This window comes from Protopterus annectens, chromosome 14.part0 (assembly GCF_019279795.1).
Source record: "Protopterus annectens isolate FY-2018-M chromosome 14.part0, PAN1.0, whole genome shotgun sequence".
Classification (NCBI taxonomy): Eukaryota; Metazoa; Chordata; order Ceratodontiformes; family Protopteridae; genus Protopterus; species Protopterus annectens.
This window is the reverse complement of record NC_056748.1, coordinates 878,823,123-878,843,735: the sequence shown is the minus strand read 5'-3', so window position 1 is coordinate 878,843,735 and position 20,613 is coordinate 878,823,123. Positions and strand designations below refer to the sequence as shown.

At 39.6% G+C, this 20,613-nt stretch overlaps 1 protein-coding gene across 1 annotated transcript in view; it reads left to right on the top strand.

The window, feature by feature from the left end:
• The window catches only part of PLCE1 (phospholipase C epsilon 1), an 838,097-nt gene that overhangs the window by 595,190 nt on the left and 222,294 nt on the right, over window positions 1-20,613 (top strand). The window contains exon 22 of the mRNA XM_044055634.1: window positions 12,374-12,505. Within this exon, the coding sequence (XP_043911569.1) occupies window positions 12,374-12,505 (132 nt within the window). The remainder of the gene's footprint in view (window positions 1-12,373; window positions 12,506-20,613) is intronic.

The window sequence follows — 20,613 nt, the reverse complement described above, 5'->3', positions numbered from 1 at the left end:
AATGTCTGATAACACCTGCACTATCTGAGTGAGTGTCCATAGACTGTGGAGCAACTATGGTAGAACAGTAAGGTACTAAAAGTACTTAAAAACTAGGGTAGTCAAAATCAACTACTCAGTTGTCTTTTTACTTGCTCAAGGTATATGTGCTTTATACAGATAATCAAGTTCCTAAACACTGACCACATTCACACATATAATCTTATATTCAGAATGGTCAAAAATTGACAGCAAACAAGTTGTAGCTACAGTAAAGTGACTTTTTCAGTCATCCTTTCTCTCTCAATTTAGAATGAGAAAGTGAAAAGTAAAATCTGAGGGTGTACTTTCCAATGTGTCTTTCTGATTATAGGTAAGAAAGTGCTAAGTATCAGCAGCTACCCAACTTTCAGTTTCATTGTAATATAAGGATGCAACTGTAGCAAAGGTCTGCAAAGCAAAAACGTTTTTGAATTGAATTGAAGAAGTGCCCCTCTTAGCACGGCAATGTTTCAGATTTTTCTTTACCTGTACTCAGTTATTGCTAGCATGAAACGATATCCTTATTTACCTGTTATAAGCTCTGTGTGTTCATATCCTTCTTTTTTATGTCAGCTTTTTTCACCATCAGATACCTGATCATCTTAGTGACCCAGGCTAGCATCAGTATTGGGTAGCGGAATGATGGTTGCAACAGACCACTCATGCATTACTGCACTGCATAAATTTAGCAACAGTATGTAGGTGTGCTTCAGTTTCTTTATTATTGGATAATAAGACAGTTTTCTCTGGGTTTAAATTAAGACCTGATATTGCTGCAAATAAATTGCAAAGAGCAGGTTATATCTGATAATCACCTCTCTGGATCTGATACCTACATTACAGAGTCATCTGCAAACTACATTGAACTATACACACCCACCTTTGGGATATAATGTCCCAACCTATTCCTGATTTTCAAGATGTGTCTCTTCAGCCAAAGAAGATAAGATTAGGGACAAGGGACAACCCTGTCACGTTCCTTATTTAAGTAAAAAAGTAGCAGATGCTAGCTATACTGCTGGAGGAAACCTGAGTTGAGGAACAGCTGTACAGCAAATTACACTTCTTAATGTATGAATTTAGGATAGTAAATCTCTCAAGTATTTGCCAAAGGAATATTCAACAATGTTAAAAGCCTTTTAGACATCTAAATACAGAGCAGCCATAGACTTTTTCTCCTTGAGACATTTCTCTGTAGTCCCAGCTAGGTCTACTCAACCTTCTAGCTTTCACATACGTTTGCAGAGTGCTCCTGGTTATCTTTTAACTAACCTACAGAACTGTATCTATAATCTTTGTTTATGTCTTAATTTCCATATTTAGTAGTGACATTGGTCTGTATCTGTTAGAATCCATTCTGTCTTTCTGGTCTTTATACAAGAGTATAACTTTAGCCCTCGGAAAGTTAGGTGAAAGTGATCCTTTATTCTCAGCTTCTTTATACAAATCAGTGAGACAGTCTTCTAATTCCTTATTAAATGCCTTATAAAATTAAACATTAATGTCATCCAGACCTGGAGCTTTGATGAATTTATGATCTTTAATAGTGAGAAATATCCCCTCTTTTAAAATGTCCTTATGCAACTGATGCACTCGCTTCTTCTGACTCACTGTTACTAATCTTATAGCTTCTAAAAAAGCACACGTTTTCTTCTTATAATCTTCCTTCACCATCTCATGGGGTTTTTGTGTACTAACTGCAAGAAGTTGGTTAATCTGCCCCTGGATGTGTAAATTTCATTCCCTCCACAGATCTAGGATCTGAAATGATTAGCCCGCTTGCCCTTTCTTTCAGCCTGTTTGTTAGGAACTTTCGTGATTTAATCCCTTTGACCAAATAAAATTGCAACTATCCTTCCCATTAATTGAGTATGTTCACAAACTGTTTTGTGTTGTAAGAGTACATTGTCCTGGCAGTGTTTCTGCTGATACTCCCTCTTTGTAAACTTAATCACATCTTATATACATCAAGTCTCTCTCTTCTTCTTATGCTTCCCATCCCTATATACTCTATATGTCCATTCTCTCACATTAACTTTATAGCATTTACAGTATGTACTCAGAAACTGCGGTGGTGGTGCTGCTGCGGCAGCGTTGTCGCCTCACAGTAAGATGTCCTGTTTGATTCTCAGCTAGAGCGTCTTCAGTGTGGAGACATGCATGAATGGGCGTACCTTCGTTGAAGGTTGTGCATCAGGGCCGGCAATTCGGCATGTAAAAATCTACTGCCAGTCAGTAGTGGACTGGAGTTCCACTGTGGCGACCTCTAATCGGGAATAGCTGAAAGACACAACAACAACTCAGAAGCATAGTTGGCTCTACCAACACCATGTCCTGGTACCACAAACCAGCACCCCACCCCCTTATCTCTTCAGGTGAAGTGCAAAAAAAAAGGGCACTTCATTGTATTAAGCTGATCATTTTAGAGATAGGCTTATTACAGTTAGATCCAGGCCCCCCACCAGCAGCTGTTCCATTCAAGAGCAAAAAAAAAAACCTGCTATTCCTTCTACTGGTACACCAACCAGGTGGCTAAATGCATGACACACACCCCCCTTCCTGCCCCAGCCATTTTGGTACTGTTTCTTTGCCCTCCTTCTGCTCCACACATATGACTATATCTATAAAAAATTTGCTTTTTAGCTGTAGTGCACTGCTTGCTACAAATGCAGCGAACACTTGCTACAGTTTATTCCCTGCCTGCGTGGATTGCTACAGCACTCGTGTATTAGTTTAAACAAAAGTTTTCTTTTAAACTGTGCCAACTACCTGCTACAAATGTAGTAAACAGTTGCTAAACTTTATGCCCTGCCTACGTGGAGCACTGTAGCATTCATGTGTTAGTTAGAAAAAGAAAAGCACCTATTCTATTAAACCATAAAAACTGCTTAAAACAAATGTAGGAAACAGTTGCTGCACTTTAAAAGACATACAGAGCTCAGGTTTCACTGCAAATTCAATACTGGATTTTAAAAGCCACTACTGCACTAATGTGAGAGCGATAGTAATGAAGGGTGGCCAATATATACCTGACTTGTTTGCCATTGATTTTGGTATTCCCTTGTCCACTTCCCCAAAATGCCCTTCTTTCTTTCATCTTTAAAGCATCTAATCTCTTCCTTATTTCTTTTATATACAAATTCCTATCTAAGGTTAAAATTACTGCATTGTGATCCAGTAGGGACTCAGATTTATGTTCCACTGTTATTATATGGTCCATTAGATTTTGTAAAACTAATCAAAAATCAAGCCTGCTAGCACTTCCTGTCTTATTAGAGTAGTATGTATAGTCTACTTCTTCCAGGTGTAATAATCTCCAGGCATCCAGTACACTCAACTCTTTCATACCTTTTGCCAATTCCTTACCACACTTAGGTAGACAAGTTTTAGTATTCTGTCTTTCTCTGGGTTACATGCCATATTATATCTCATTCAAAATTTTAGTCTCCCCTTATGGTTGCATTTTGATTGTAGTCCCGAAAGTTGCTAGATGCGCTGGGATGTAATCAGTGAGGCTATAAACATTCCTAATTATCATTTCATGTTTTCCTGTTTCAACCTTACATACCACCCCTCTTCCTACTTATCTTTCTTGGTTGCCTTCTTAAACCATTCTCCCTATGCATGAAATGTTGTTATCCTGCTTTTGATAAATTTGGCACAGCTATGTACCACTCACCCTTTCCATCCCTTCAAACAATTCTGTATATTCCTCTCTCTTAACTGTTTTCTGTAACAGTATAATATTCCCCTTGCTTCTATGATTTTTAGTGTGGCTCTAACCTTCATGTAAGGGTTTATACCATTTACGTTCTGCATTATGCATTCTGTAGCCTGCCCCCCTTTTATCCTTCCACATACCTTCACTCAGAACTGTTGTCTTTCTTTCCCTGTACCATTTTTATACTCAGACTTCCTAATCTTTCTGAAATTCAGTGTGTATTGTTGAGAAAGACAGACAAAAGGTAACTCACCTCTCTCTGTTTATTTAAAGATCCACCCCTCCCAGGCTATTAATCCCTCATAGGTTCATAGGTGTGTACTAGGCTAATGGCCTTGGAGCCTATATAAGCCTAGCCCAAGAAATTCCCTGGCATCATGCCACCCAAAGTTAGTTTCCAGTGCCCTTGTCAACCAAGGCCACTGAGGTGATCCCTGGTTTGAACTGCCCGAACTTAGTTTTCTTGTGCCCCTGTCAAGCAGGGCCATTGAGTTAATTCTCGGGGTGAACTTCCTATTGTCCATCCACTAATCAAAATTTCTCTTGAAGAGGGCCAGTGAAGTGCTCTGCTTGACGTGAATGGGAAGTTTGTTCCAGAGTATGGGAAATCATTGGGTTAGGAACCTGTCCCTCCAGCATGTTCTGTTTATGGTGGTAATGAGGTTTAGGTCCCTCAAGCGTGTGGTGCAGAGGGATTGGGATTTCTTTAGGTGTAGCATATCTAACAGCTGTAAGTCAGACATGGCTTTGTAGGTCAAGCAGAGATCGCCTCTAAGTAAGAGATATGAGACCGAGTATAGCTGGAGTTTTCTGAGTCTGTCAGTGTACGGCATATGTCTAAGGCCTAAGATCCAAGAAGATAGGTATTTTTGTGAGCTTTCCAGTTGTCAGTGTCTATTGAGGTACATACCAAATGGGGCATTATATTCTATAATAGGTCTAATGAGGGACGAGTCAAGAGGGATTATGACCTCTTCCTTCCTAGATGAGAAACCTTTTTTGATAAGATGTGCTGCGTACAAGGACTTTCTGACCACAGTGGCAATGTGGTTATCAAAGGAGAGGTTGCTGTCGACTTGTGTCCCCAGGTCTCTTATCACTTCTTTGGTATTTAGCAGACTACTGCCTATGTGGTAGGTCATGGGCACTGAATTTTTCCCAAAGGGAATGACAATGCACTTTTTGACATTGAGCTTAAGGCCATGGTTCTTGCACCAGTCATTGGTTTCAGTGAGGCCTTGTTGTAGGATGTCTAAGTCCTTTGGAGAATTAATGATGGCTCCCAGTTTGCAGTCATCTGCCAACTTGGTCAGCCAGAGTCCTTTGCATTGGCCTGGACTTCTGAGAAGTAGATTCCAAACAGGAGAGGACCCAGGACCGATCCCTGTGGAACGCCACTTGTAACTGGTCAGTAGTGAGATTTAGAGTTTGCTATTTTTACAGTGTGGGTTCTATCAGTGAGCCAGTTGGCTACCCATCTTATGACATAAGGGTTTTGCCTAGTTTAGTAAGTCTATCTATGATTCCTGAGTGAGGGATGGTGTTGAAGGCCTTGGCAGGATCTAGGTAGGCTGTGTGAAACACCTTGCCCTCATCCACAGCTCTAGTGACAGACTCGAAAAAGTCTATCAGATTGAGCAGGCATGATCTACCCTTCACAAACCCAAACTGTGTAGGGACCAGAGTTTGGAGATTCCCTATGTCCGTATTAATAAGGTCCATGATGATGTGCTCCATGGCCTTACATATCAGACTAGTCAGGCTAATGGGACGGTAGTTCCCAGGATCTGTAGTTGCTCCCTCTTTGTGGAGTGGGATGACTGTAGCAGTGTGCCATTCAGCAGGAACAAAGCCTGAAATGAGGCTGGGATTGAACATGATACTCGGGTGTGGTGCCAGTTCACTTTGTAATTCATGTAGAACACAGCCAGGGATATTATCAGGTCCCATGGAAGCTGTATTCTTGGCTTTGGACAGTGCATTTTTTACCTGTGTAGTCGTGATGATAGGGACTTGGCTTTCCTCAGGTATTGAGATGGGCCTTTTGGGAGTGAAAGGGGGCTAAAGTTTGCACTGAACCTGTCGGCCAATATATTGGCAATATCGGTTGGTTCTGTATATGTATTGCCATTGTGCTGTAACTCAGAGCAGATCTGAGTATTGCCATGTAGATTCTTGACGTAGCTATAGAATGCCTTGTGGTTGTCTTTAGAATTTGCAACAATTTTGTTTTTGTAGCTAGCTTTAGATGATTTGATAAGGGATCTCAGTTTTCTGCTGAGGCTAACAAGGGAGTTTTTCCAGTCTTGGGATTTCACTGTTTTCGGCAACTGTTTTTTTTCTTCTGTTGTAGAGTTTGTTGATGGTAGGGGTCCACCAGATTGGCTTCCTTTTTTTGGAGGAGAGCATCTTGGTTCTGTTTGGTATAGCCCATTCCATGCACATATTTATGTGCTTATACAGTGCATTGGTGTATGATTCAGCTGTCATGCACCTATTTTCCATTTGCGTGGGCGTCGCAAAGTTTGCCACCTTTGTTTTTAGAAGCCCAAAGTTGGCTTTGGAGAAACTTTTTATGGTGGTTTCCTTTAGTGGAGGTGTGGGTGGGATGTGGATGTCCATGGTGATAAGTTTGTGGCCAGATCTGACCAGGGAGGAATTGATTTCAGGTGTAGAGCAACGGTTGCCCATGTTGTTAATGACCAGGTCAAGGATGTTTCTACCCCTGGTGGCGGTAAGAATGAGTTGGTCCAGGGAGTTGGAATTAATGAATTCCAGAAAACGTTGAGCTAGTATGTTGGTACATGAGTAATTTTCCCCGTTAATGGAGGGGTAGTTAAAGTCCTTCAGTATAAGGATATTGGGTTGTACCCTAATATTTTCCAGTGTATTTAGGAATGTGGAGTGGGATTCTTGGGACGTGGAGGGGGATCGATAGCAAGCTAGAAGCTGGATTGCAGTTTTACCCAGTGTTAGCTGCACCTGAAGTATCTCTGATGCATTATGTTGGACTATTTGTCTGGAGGTGTGCATATCTTTTATGAATATGGAGACAGCTCCGCCTTTAGTGCTTCAGTCCAAACATCAAGGTCTGTCAATCATGTCATCCCAGGCAGACAGATACTAGATCCCCTTGGAATGACACCAGAAACTTAGCCAGTTGTTAAAGTCAATCATTTTCTGTTTGTATTGTGGTGTCATTCTGGGTGATGGTAGGATGCTACTCAGAGCTAGGGTCATACCTGCCTGGGCTACAAGATCCGAGAGCTCCTCTACATCTCTTTTCTTGTAATCCAGGGAGATACTTCCTGGGTTGTTCACACCAACATGGACAATCACAGAGTCATATTTGTACCTGTCGTGGAGCGACCTGCGTGCGTGTATTATGTGGTGCATCCTGGCACCCGACAGGCAGCTGACCATAACTTTCTCCTTATTCAGCCTAGTGAGTGGGACATCAGTGTGCCTTACTATTGAGTCACCTATGACTAGTGTATTGGGTAAGTTGTTTTGCCTTAGGGGCTTTGGTTGTGTGGCACATTGTTTATGTGAGCTATGTGTTACATGGTTTGTGCTGGAATGTGGTGGCTGTTTGCGTTTCTGCCTCGGAGGCCTCTGTTGTTTGGGCAGGTTTTTATTGACAGCCTCCGTGAATATAGCTGTGTATTTTGTGTTACTATATGAGGGCTGTGGTGATGTACTGGTGGGCTATGTGTTGAATGTGGTGTGGTGCAGGTGTTAACCTTCTCCTCTTGACTGGCCATATTGAAGTTATGTGGCAAGTGTTCCTTTTCCAATGATTTCTGAGCCATGGGTTTTTGCTTCACTGAGTCCTGTTACCCTTTACTTTTTTTTTTTCTTCAATTGACTTTATTGGTGCAATTGTTGCACGCTTATCCCTTCTCTTGTGCTCACTAAGTAGTGGTCATGCCTGCATTAAAACAGGGAAAAAATCGCTGTTCCAACAAAAAATAAAACACTTTACACATTACATTAAGTGGGGGGGGCTTCGCCTCCCACACACCCCTACTTAAATATACCAACTCCGAGACCAATGTTCCACTACAGTGCCAAAAACGGCAAAGTAACGAAGCGGCCAAGAGAATTCTTTCCCAGGGAAAGAATTCACTCAAAAGCCGCTTCAATATTTTGCCATTTCAGGCTTTTGAGTTCGACCAGGACGCATTTGAAAGAATGCGTCTTCGGTCTTCTAATAGGGAACCCAGGAATCCTAGGTCTCTGCCCTTCCTGATAAATGGGCAAAGGATTTCTTCCTTTGAAAGAGAGCACTTGCTGTAGTTTGGGGTAATCCTGGCCTGACTGCCTGCTATTCTTGAATTCACTACAGTCTGACTAGCTCTTTGTAGTACTGCCTCCCTGTCTTTATAGTCAAGAAACTTTGCTATGAAATGGTGGCGAATGTTGCTTTTACTGACTGTGATAGTTATTCTGCTCACCCTTTCAATTGTTGGTAAACTGCTAAACCCAAGTAGATACTGGAGTTCCTTCCGGAGGAAGGATATAAGGTTTGCTCCTTCCACCTTTTCTGGTAGCCCAATATACCGTAAGTTGTTTAGCTGAGCCCTATTATCCAAAACATCCATTCATGGCTTGACTTTCTGAGATCTTATGTGAATTTCTTTCAGGCCCTGGGAATGTATTATCACTATCCTCCTTTGGTTCTCCAAGTGTGCTTTCTGTACTTTTGGTGCCTCCTTCAGCTGGAGTACAGTAGTAACATGATGTGAGCATGTGACCTTAATTTGACTTAAATCCCCATTTGTCATCTTCATTAGTGCTAATAGTAATGTCATCCAATGGGTTTTGTGTATACTCATCCTCAAGTGAACAGATGCACTTTGAATATTTATAGACTGCTGAGATTACTTTAGTTTCTTCTTAAAAGGCTCTAACTATAATCACACAGACACTCTGATGGCATAGAAGGGATAAGGCCCTGACATTTTACTATCAAAATCTCAAAATTTTAAACAAAATCCGTTTGGAACCTCGAACTGCAAAATATCACTTTGGTGACATGAATTCAGCAGATTCGACATTTTCGCTGAGCTCAGGTAAGTGTATCTCTTACGCTTCACATCATATTTTTGCAGAGGGGCAAGCCCCTCTGTGGGAGGCTGTGCCCCCACACCCCCTGGTAACTATATATTCCACGTCAGAGGTCACACTACAGTGAGGAAAGGGATGAATGTCCCAGTCCGCACTGTACCATGATCTCTAGTCATTAGATCAAGTTCATATCAGTGAATGCACAGTGGCATTCACTGATGCGAACTATCAAGCATGTAACGGTCGGCAACATCTAACATCTGCCATTCGATATCCTCTCTACAGAGAAACTGCATTCGGGATTTTGATTGTAAACCGGCCCTGACTACAGTCCAGGCAACCCAGGCTTTGGCTTCTTACATATCACCAGGGAAGACGGAAGTGTGCCCATTCCGGGTTAAGAAGTGGGTGTTTCTCTTGATGTCCCTGGCAAAGGCTGGAGTTGTGCAAGGGAAGACATAGTGTAAGAAGTTATAGGAGGGAGCATAGCTGAGCTTCCATGGAGGCAGGGTGGGATGTTGAATGTTCCCATTGCACTCCCTCCCTCACAACACGGCTATGTAAACTGAGGGAGGGAGAGATACAAAACAGGGGTAGGCTTTAAATAGAAAGCCCCTTGATATATGTAAAATAGCAACTCCACCCAAAGGCTTCCCTTAGGATCAACACTGGCCCTGATTGAAAAGTCAGTATTAGCCCAAGAGTAGATTAGAATGACCAAGAGACTCATCAATGGGTATGGGGCTCTGGAGGCAGTTGTCAGAATGAAGCAGGGGTGGGAAGCCTGCCACCTAAAAAAAAAAACTATAATCACAGACAATTTGTGAGTAATAGTCTAGTCTAGCATGTACTTACTGTATTTAAAATGATATTTATATTGTCCAGTTGAGGTAGAGTGAAGATTTAAAACATCATAGCAGTAAACATGCTTGTGCTTCCTCTTTACCTTCTCAAAATGTCAAGGTGCAACACAGCATACCTCTCAACATGTTAGCACAAAAAATCTCAACAAAGCCTAAAATAATGGGAGAACAAACGCCCTAAAATAATGGGAGGACAAACGCACTAAAATAGGAACAAACGTTAAATGTTGCTCTTATAAACTTAGAAAGCTGCTAGAATAACAAGGTTTGCTTTAACATACATTTTCTGGATGATATTAAGTCTGAAACTCAAATGTATGTCATTATTTAGTGACTTCAAACCTCAATGATTTTCCAGAAAATCACAAATTGCATGAGAAATTGACCAAAAATATGAGGCAAAAATTTCGACATTCCGCATAAATCTGGACAGTTGAGAGCTATGCACCACAGTAATGAAAACACAAAGGAAATGAGATAATTAAAATACCTGAACTCATTACTCTTATGAGGCAGTGAATTATACAGTAATTTATCATATCTCCACAAAAGCCTGACAAAACAAAAACATTTTCATTTAAGACTGGAAGACCAGTTCAGTAGTGATGTCTCCCAGCACCTGGAGTAAAGAGTTTGAAAAGGCTGCAGTAGCTAACAAAAAGGCTCAGAGGATAACAGAAATGTGTTGAACACATGGACCTCACAGCAGCCCAGCAGGAGATAAGTGGAGGACTCTTAACAGGTGATCATGTATTACAAGGTTCTTCAAATAATCAGGACCAGATTGTGTAATGCATTGTATGTTAAGATCATTTACCATGAAAAATCTGAAACCTGACTAGCATGCAAAGTAAGTGTTACATGAGATAAGCTAAGAGTACCAGATAGTGACTGGGCTGTAGCATTGTACACCATCTAAGAGTACCAAATAGTGACTGGGCTGAAGCATTGTACACCATCTAAGAGTACCAGATAGTGACTGGGCTGTAGCACTGTATACCATCTGAGAGTACCAGGTAGCGACTGGGCTGTAGCAGTGTACACCATCTATGAGTACCAGATAGTGACTGGGCTGTGACATTGTACACTATCTTTACCTTATGTAATTCTCCACCAGGGACCCCTAGATATAAAGCACTCTGACATTCAAGTCAGAATAGCGCAAGAGTATGAACTCTTTAAGTCCTCAGGAAGAAAATTCTATTAATCCTAGAAATGTTCTAGAAGTGCAGAAAAGAGGAACTGACAATAGCTGACACAGTCCTGGAGTGAGAGACTTGACCAAATGCTATCCCCAGATTATATACATTATCTATAAAAGTTCTGCTGTTAGCAATGTGGCAACCTCATAATAAATAATGATACACTGTTGTGTGCACCATCAGGAACTCAGCCTTAGATGGATTGTGTCTTTTTTGATGGATCACACTTTAATGTCCGACACTATACTGCCGCTGATATCACTGCCGCCTGGTAAACCATTGCCATGCATTAGTTTAAATCTTAACATTAAACGTGTATAGCCATTTATTTCATGAAGTCATACTTTATTGATAATTAGGATTGTAGAATTTTTGTTCAAGTATGTTTCTTCGAATGCTGCAACAGAGGGATGAAGTATGGCTCCTGGCATTTAGCAGTTTAAGTGAATGGGCAATTTCCAATTACTTATACTGCTGTGCAGTGGGGTCGGTTGGTGTATGTTTTTCCTGGTATCACTACACAATGGAAAAAAGGAATTTGTTCTTCCTCCAAGGCTGTGTGATATCACAGTTGTTATATTTAAAGTAGGGTTATGAGGGGGTGCAGAGGGTCACCTTAAAAGAGCTTTTTTTATTGTTCTATTTCAATTTCTGTCTATCTATATAAAGAGAGAGAGAGAGGATACAATGTGTATGCATATAAATGTATATGACTGTGTGTGTGTGTGTGTGTGTGTGTGTGTGTGTGTGTGTGTGTGTGTGTAGGTATTTATATATGTTTATATATATATAGATGAGTGTGTGTACGCGTGCATGTAGGTATTTATGTTTATGTATGTGTGTGTGTGTGTGTGTGTGTGTGTGTGTGTGTGTGTGTGTGTGTGTGTGTAGGTATTTATGTATGTTTAAGTATGTCTGAGTGTGTGTGTGCGCGCATATGTATGTAGGTATTTGTATGTATTTATATCTATATCTGAGTGTGTGTATGTATACAAACATGCGTGCATGCAAACACTTGGGTAGATATGTATATGTGTGCATTTGTGGATAGTTTGTTCTCCCAAAAATGTACTTGCTTATGTAAAATGTAACTGTATAAAGAACTGTGCCACCCTTTTCTAGTTAATTTTTAGTTTGCAAGTAAAAGATTGCTTCCCAGGAAACTGTGTGCACCATATCATTTTGTAAGGCACTGTATGAAATCTTGAATTACATTTACAAACCTTAGAACTCCGCTAATACTGATGTAACACAGGAAAGATTTTAGCTATGAATCTAGTTTTGCACATTAATCTTCCTGCCATGCTGTGTGCTGTAAAGGACTGGGCATTTAATATATACTGCATATGAGAGTTGTGTTTGCAGTCTGTCCTGACCCATTGTAATCCGTGACTAATGGGATCAGTGGCTTATATATTAATGAGAAGGAATGATGGAAAATGTCATGATCCTTGGTCCTGGTCTTTGACTTGCTTGTTTTTGTTTTATGGGAACAGGACTTTCAATGCTAAACTCATCTGACTCTGGCAGAGGAAAGGAAAGAAAGGCCAGGAAGACCATTTTTGGCACCACTCCAGGTAGAACAAGCCCTGGGGAAACAGCAGCTCAAGCCAAACTATGTGGGAAAGGTAAAGGCTGCATCTTCTCTCGAGAAATGGTGTTATTCTGTGTAACTGGTGAACATTTCTTGCAGTGCATTGAACTCCATTGAGGAGACAGCAGTTTATAGACTTGAATGGTAACATCTTTTGTGTTTGCTTATGTTTGTTTTTAGCAATTTTATTTCATAGCACACTGTCCCATGAATATTTTCCTTTCCACTATATACATCTTTTATTGGTTGAAGAGCACACAGAGAGGACAGACAGAATATTCTTTTGCAGTTGTAGTTATGTTAAAAAGCAAAACTTTCATCCACATCATTTATCTAACTTATTCATGAATCTGTTTCTGTTTAATGGCAATAATAAGTACAAAATATAATATTTGTTTATTGAAGTACAGCCCTGTATATGCTGCAATCACTGCTTTGAAACTGCCCTATTTTTCTTCTATCCACCCCAACAGCATTTTTTTAAGTGTTTTACCCTTCATGGCAGACAGTTGTCAAGCCTCAGTGAACCATTTGCCAATTTGTTCCTCCTGTCCAGGTGTCTTTGCTGCATTGGGCAGGATCATCATTCTTCCCACAGGATGAAAGAGTCGTCGTCATCATCCAGTCACTCCTATCCTTCTAGCTAGCTCATGTAGTATCCAGACAACCAACTGATCTCCGATCATCTGTCTCTTAGTCAGGGCTTTATCCTTGTGCAGCTGTCAGGCCATGCCAAATAGTTATACTAGTGGTGGTCCTGTGTACAAAGCAGTGGTATAGCCTGCAACAGCAGTCATTCTCTAAGATCTACAGAGTTACAAATAAAAAAATAGTGGTGTCTTCTTAGGTAACCCCACTAAATCACCTCCAGTTAGCACTTTCATCTCAACTCTGCAGAGACTTCTTCAGACTGAGGTTAACTTCCACAAACTTCCTTTTTTAAAGCTTCCATTATCACATGGTTTATCTCATCACATGATTACTAGTACATTCATTTTAAAATGTCACATTCTCTTACTTACAGCATTCAAAAAGTTAAATATTTTATACATTTAAAAAATACTTTATACATTTAAGAAACACACTTTCACCAACATACTACAAATCTACACTATATATGTATTTTTTAAAGTGTTACTAATGTTTGAGCCTCTTTCTTTTCAAATACATAACAAATTTCTCCCTATCATCAAAACATTAGCAACACTTTTTTAAAAAATATAGTGTAGATTTGTAATATGTTGGTGAAAGTGTGTTTCTTAAATGTATAAAATATTTCTTAACTTTTTGACAAAGTTTTCTTAACTTTTTGGATGCAGTAAGTAAGAGAATGTGACATTTTAAAGTGAATGTACTAGTAATCATGTGATGAGATAAACCATGTGATAATGGAAGCTTTTAAAAAGGAAGTTTGTGGAAGTTAACCTCAGTTTGAAGAAGTCTCTGTAGAGATGAGACGAAAGCGCTAACTGGAGGTGATTTTATTGTTTTATTAAGGTGTGGTTACCTAAGAAGACACTGCTATTTTCTTTGTTTTTCTACAAGTTTATTGGTGAAAAGCTGCTTTTGGTGGACATCTACAGAGTTATGTTTGATGTGCCGAATGCATATAGAAAGTGGAAGACTGTCATGTGACTTTCAAACCCTATAAGTAAATAAAGAATATAGAGCATATCATTAAAATAGGTTGTTTCTTCAAAAAAAAAAAAAAAAACAAAAACAGTGTTCTCATTTTAGTTTCTTTGTAGAGTACTTGTTTCAGAAATACACTTTTATTCAGACCTCATAGTAGCTATCCCAAATATGCCTTTCTTTGTCCCTTATATTAAGTCTTACAACACACTTTCTTGCTAATTTAAAATAGTAATTCACCAGTATTTAAATTTGATCTTTTTTATGCATTTCACCTTGTATCAGTGGCATATTTTCCATATTGAGAAGATTCCTAACTGTCATGAAGCCAGTTCCTGGTACATAGAGAGATAAAGGTCTGACTATGGCCCAGACCACCTGAGTTTGATTAGCTTGATGGGGCTGGCAAGGTAATGTGGTGATGCCCATCCAGCAAGGAGAGGGATGACATAACAGGATACATACAGCTGTAATCTCTTGGATGAGGGGCAACATCAAGGTGGGTGTTCTGCGGAGTTTGGCTCACCAAGCCACCAAATGGTACTTGCCTTCATTAGTGTGTGTATGGGAGTGTGAACTCACAAATGTTTTGTGAGTCCCTGAAGTAACTTGTCAGGGTTGGTATAATGGTTAGGGTGTTTACTTCACAGACGCAAGATACAGGGTTTGATTCTTGGAAAGCATGGCTAGGCATAAAAAGCCCCCCTGTGGCTGTTAGCCTAGCAATCACCTTCACCTGTGAACAATGCTGTCATTGCTAAGACCAGCAGAGTCCCAAACAACGCTCATGGCTGCCTGTAGTGTAATCCCCAGGATGGATCTTGCTAATATACTGTAAGTAAACAGCTCCCTGTTATGGAAAAATACATAGGTAGAGCCTCACTGGGGCAGATTTCATAGTGGGCAGTCAGAGGGGCAAAAAGGAACTGAAAAAATAAGATTCACAAATATTGCACGGTGAGAACTTTTAAGTGGGAAGAATATCTCAACATACTTTCGAGAAGTCTATTCAGTATGCAGATGAATGTCCGAGTGTAGTTATGTCCACTCAAAAAAATTTTAATATTTTAAGTGGGATGCTACCAATTGGCTTAAAGTGACTTAATGTTCAGTTTAACATAAGTGGTACGTTTTTTGTTTATATTTACGAACTTGGCAAGGCCACTGTGAAACGACTAATTTCAGGGGCAACCCAGGAGCGCTGCCTGTTTAAAAAGCCAGCAGTGAAGAAAGACATAATTAAACCAGGACTATAGGACTTGTTAGCAGTTCACAGTCACAGTTTTCTGTAAAAAAAAAAAAAAACAAGCAAACACATGACTTGCCCAGTCAGGCTTGATCACTAAGGCACTTGTCTTTCTTCCTTTGCTGCATAGGCCACCTCATTTCTAAATCCACATTATTATCTCACAAAATATTTCTCCTCCTTCCATTCCCACCCAAGGACATGACTAGTGTCACGCAGGCTATGTACAATACTTATAAAAAGTTTGAAATTGTTATTCATAATATGCATTATTATAGCTTGCCTACAACAGCTTTAGGCAGAAGAGAGATGATGTTTCCATCAGTAAGAAACTAACAGCAACAAATTCAGCAAGACAATATAGTGTAAAAAAACATTTGTGGAACACACTCGGACAAAAACAAAAAATGAGACTTTTAGCTCATGGTCTTCTTTACTAACTCTACAAACTTGATGACCCAGTTTTACATGAGTATAGAGCAGCAATAATTAATAAAAAGGTTTATTTAAAAATGGCTTTGTAAGGGAGGTGTTATGCTGTGCTAGATTAGACTGAAAGAAATGTTTTGGGTTTTCTTCATGCGTTAATGCAAGATACCCTTATGTTTTAAACACATCCGCAGCTTTCCATTGCAGAACACAGTGCATGCTAGTGAGTAATACAGGTTTTATTATTTCCATCCTATATGTTACTCATTTATGATTGTAAAGGCAGTTTAACTTGTCATTCACTTGAACATTTTAGTATTAAAACATCTCCAAAATCATATATTGCTTTTATATAGAAAAAATATACTTTGTAGCACTTCTTAGGTATATTATGGACTTTCATATAGGTTCATAAGTGTATACTAGCCTAATGACCACTGGGTCCTTTATAAGCTTAGACGAGACACCCAAATGTATCCTGTGAGTTATTGTGCCATAGAGGTTATTATAAGGGGGTATATGTTAGTTAGGGCATGATTTAAAGGCTGCTTCTGTCCATAAGAGATATGGGTGCAAGACTGGGGTGAATTTTAAATTTCCCATCCATTAGTCCAGATTGTGCTCAAATAGGTTAGGGAAGGGCTGTGCTTCACATGGATGGGAAGCCTATTACAGAGAATGGAGATTCTCTGAGATACCCACCTGTCCCCCCAACATGTATTATTTAAGTTGCATGTAAAGTTTAAATCCTTAGATCTTCTAGTTCTGGTGCTATTCATTTTGCAGAAATGTATTTATTTTACATTTGTTGACCGAGATAGTCCGACTGGATACATGTCTATTTTCAGCGGAGGCCCGGGGAGAAAAGCTCCAACTTATAAGTATAAACAAAACCACTTATGAAACATAAATATGTCCAAAGTAGGTGCAAAAAGTGGTCCCCTAGGAGGGAATATACAAGATTGACAGTGTTTACAATATACATATCGATTAGGGTAAAAACAATGGTTGTACGCAAAAATTATATAAACAGCAAAATGAGTATTTACCTAGATAAAGAGGAAAAAGACATAAAAACACTAATGAGACAAACCTATTTACAAGTTATATGCAATGTAGTCTTTAAGAAGGGAATCTCGAGATTTATGCTGCACAACGATCAGAAGAGAATGATAACAGTATTAAAACAAGATCAAAGCGGCACGCATTACTGAATGAAGAGAGATGGTTACGATAATAAGTCAGGGTTGGTACAGGGACAGAGTCAGTGTGTCCTAAGATATTGTTTGAGGTACAGTTTATACTTGGGTTCCAGAGTAAGGGTAACTGGGAGAGAATTCCATGTTTTTCCAACGAAGCTGGTAAACAGGGAGTCTCCAGCTGAATTAGAAGCTTTCTGAGTTTGGACCAATAATTTGTTGGATGACCTAAGTGGTCTGGGATTATGATATGGTTTTATGATATTTGTAAGTGCTGGAGTATTTTCGGGTTTGCATAGTGTTTTGTGGGTGATAATGAGCTGGTTGAACTGTATTAAAGTAGGTAATTCGAGCCAACCTAGGAGATTAAGGTTTTGGCAGTGATGGGTCTTATATGAGGAGCCAGTGACCAATCTGGCGATATGGTTATAGCAGCGAGTGAGTTTGTTTAGTTCCATTTTGTTCAGGTTAGAGAATAGGGGAGGCATAGAGAAGGGCAGAGAGTAGATAGAAGCGGGCAAATCCAAAACGTTCATCAGAGTGGGATCCTAGGATGTCTTGTATGCCTGGTATAAATCACCGATCAGCAGTGTGCAGGAAGTAGACTATAGAGATATGGCTTTGAAGTGATCTGCATAGGACATTGTGTCTACATTCTGTATTCTTTTTGTGAGGAACCTTTGTGGGTGTTCCAGTTAGTACATGTAATTGGTACAGTACGTGCTGAAGAGGGGGTATTACACTCAATGATGGGTCTGATGATGACTGAATACAGTGGCATGATGACTTCTCTGGACCTAGATGCCATGCCCTTACTTATAAGTTGAGTGACAAAGTATGATTTTGTTTTAACCTTACATACATGTTGGTCGAATGCCAGATTTATCTATATGATTCCCCAAATACCTGACTGGTGTGCCTACTTTTAGGAGTGTTTTATCAATGAGATAATTTCCCTGAATGGCTGACTTCTCAAAAGTTACTATTTTGCATTTATTGACATTGACTTGGCACCAGTCGTTTGTTTGTGTTGGACTCTCGTGTATGATGTTAGCATCTTAGGAAGTTTGTATGATTGCACCTATCTTGCAATCATCTGCAAACTTGATAAACCATATGCCCTTGACATCGACTTTGACTTTGGAAAAATGGATGCCAAAGAGAAGTAGACCCAGCACAGACCTCTGGAGGACTCAACTAGTGACTGTTCTCTTTGTGGAGATGGTCTCTCCAATCCTAACTTCCTCGGTCCTGTCTATCAGCCAGAAGGGTATCAATGAGTTACATAGGAGTTGATGCTTAATTCCATGAGTTTGTTTACAGTGCCTGAGTGGTGTCCTGTATCAAATGCTTTAGCTAAGTCAAGGTAGGTAGTATGCACTAGTCTTCCCTCTAAGAAGTCCACCAGGTTCAGTAGGCATGATCTTACTTTGACAAAACCAAACTGGGTTGGGTCTAGTGTCTGACGGTTTCCCGTGTCATTGTTAATCATTTCCATAATCATTTTTCCATGGCATTTCATATGACACTAGTCAGACTAATGAATCTCTAGTTCACAAGATCCATTGTTGGTTTACCCATGTGCAGAGGGATTGTTGCAGTTTTCCATTCATATGATAAGAAGCCTTTACAGAGACTCTTGTTGAATAGTGACAACAGTGACCCTGATAAGTCGTATTTCAGCCTATTTTATAGCCATCCTGGGACATTATCAGGGCCCATCAAAGTGGTATTCTTGGCCTTAGAGAGCACATCTAAGACCTCCTCCTTACTGATAGTTGGAGGGATTATTGTTGATGGTATTTCCTGGGTGTGGCTGGGAGTGAGAGGGGGTAATGTTGGAGCTGAGGATTTGCAATACCTCCCAGTTCTGTGAATGTGGCAATTTTTACCAACTGTTTGAAAGTTTTGGACATAGCTAAAGAAGGCTTTATGGGTGTACTTGGCATGAGATGCAATCTTTACTTTGATGAACTTATTTAGTCCTCTTGGTCATCTGTTCTTTTTTATGAGAGAGTTTTTATCTTTTTTGGTGTTACACTTCCTAATTTTAACCATGACTTTTACTTTTGGTGTACAACCTATTTAATTTTGGATTCCATCAGGGTGTTTTTTTTTTCAGTTATTTTTGGGCTTACTTCTGGTAGGCAAAGTAGCTTCTTTGCAGTAGTTGATATGTTTGTACACAGTTTCTGTGTGTAATTCTGCACAGGCTGTTGTGTTATCCAGGTTTAGAGGGGCTTGACAATTTAACAGGTTATAACTTAATAAAAGTAGATTGCCTAACTGTTAGAAGGTGTTCTGGGGTTACATAATTGAATCTTATTTTGAAGAAGACTGCTTTCTGGTCTGACCTTACCAGAAGGAAAACAACAGTGAGGGTGGGGTGTTGAAGCATTCTCTCATATTTGTGAGTGTGAGGATGTGAAATATTTCTGGCAGTGGAAGTGTAACACATAGTTAGCTGGAGTTTTGTAAAGAATTGTATGTCATTTGTGTATCAAACTGATTTGTACAGGTACTTGTGTTGAAAATGTATTTGTAAAATTACTTGTGTTAAAGAGTGTACCAACAGTGGGTCCTGTTGGACAGAAAAAGGCATACACCTGTATGACAGGCTGTATTGTAACTGTGGAAATTAATATATTGTAACAGAAGATACTGGAAGAGAAGAGATTAATCTCAGTCCAGCTAACTTTGAAAAATAGTCTGAAATTAAATTACTTGGTAGGCCATAAGGGTTGTATCTTGCATCTCTGATTGCAGCCTGAGACAAAAATGTATGTGAAAACAAGGACTAGGAATCCTGCTGCATTGTCCTTATCAGTGAACTAATTGCTACCCTGAAAGGGTGGAAGTGTTAGAATGGTGTTATAGCTTCCAGATGGTATAACACGTTTTAGCAAAGCTCGATCTGTGTGTATGGTAACGCATGTTCTGCATTCTGGTTCAGTTTCTAGTAAAGGGTGGGGGTAGTATGGGAACCAGAAGTCAGATGACCAGATGTATGTGATGTCATTCTGTAATCCAGCACTGAAACAATTTTTTAATACTAAATGAGACAGACGTCTCAGTGCAGTCTGTTTTTGAAAACTAACAAAGAAGGAAGACCACTCATCCACTTCATCTTGCCTTGGTTTAGTGAGTAACCAGGAAATGATCATTTTTTTGGATCAGTCAGGAAAATATAGTGAGATTAGTTAAGTACTGTTTTTCTGTATCTGTGTGAATCTATTCATCTGTATTATTTGAATATTTCTGTGACTGAACCTCTGATGTTTATTGTAAATAGATATTTAGCATTTTCATGTTCATTTATTATTTATTATTAAATATATTTAAACTTTTCATTGTGACTACTTTAACCTTTGAAAGTACTTGTATTTTGTGACACTGTTGCCACTCCTGGAAGCCTTTCTGCATTGGTTAAACACTACCATCTGTATTAGAAATAATTTTACTCAGTATAATTGGGTACCCTTGTAACAGTCTTAAGTAACTGGCTTTGGAGTGTCCTGGTGGCAATATCTACCTTATAGTCTGGGCAGAGGGGCATAGCTAGTAAACCTGTGGTAGCCTTTCCCAGGTGTGTATGTGTGTGTGTCAGCTACTTAGGAGCAGGGACACAGAGCACTG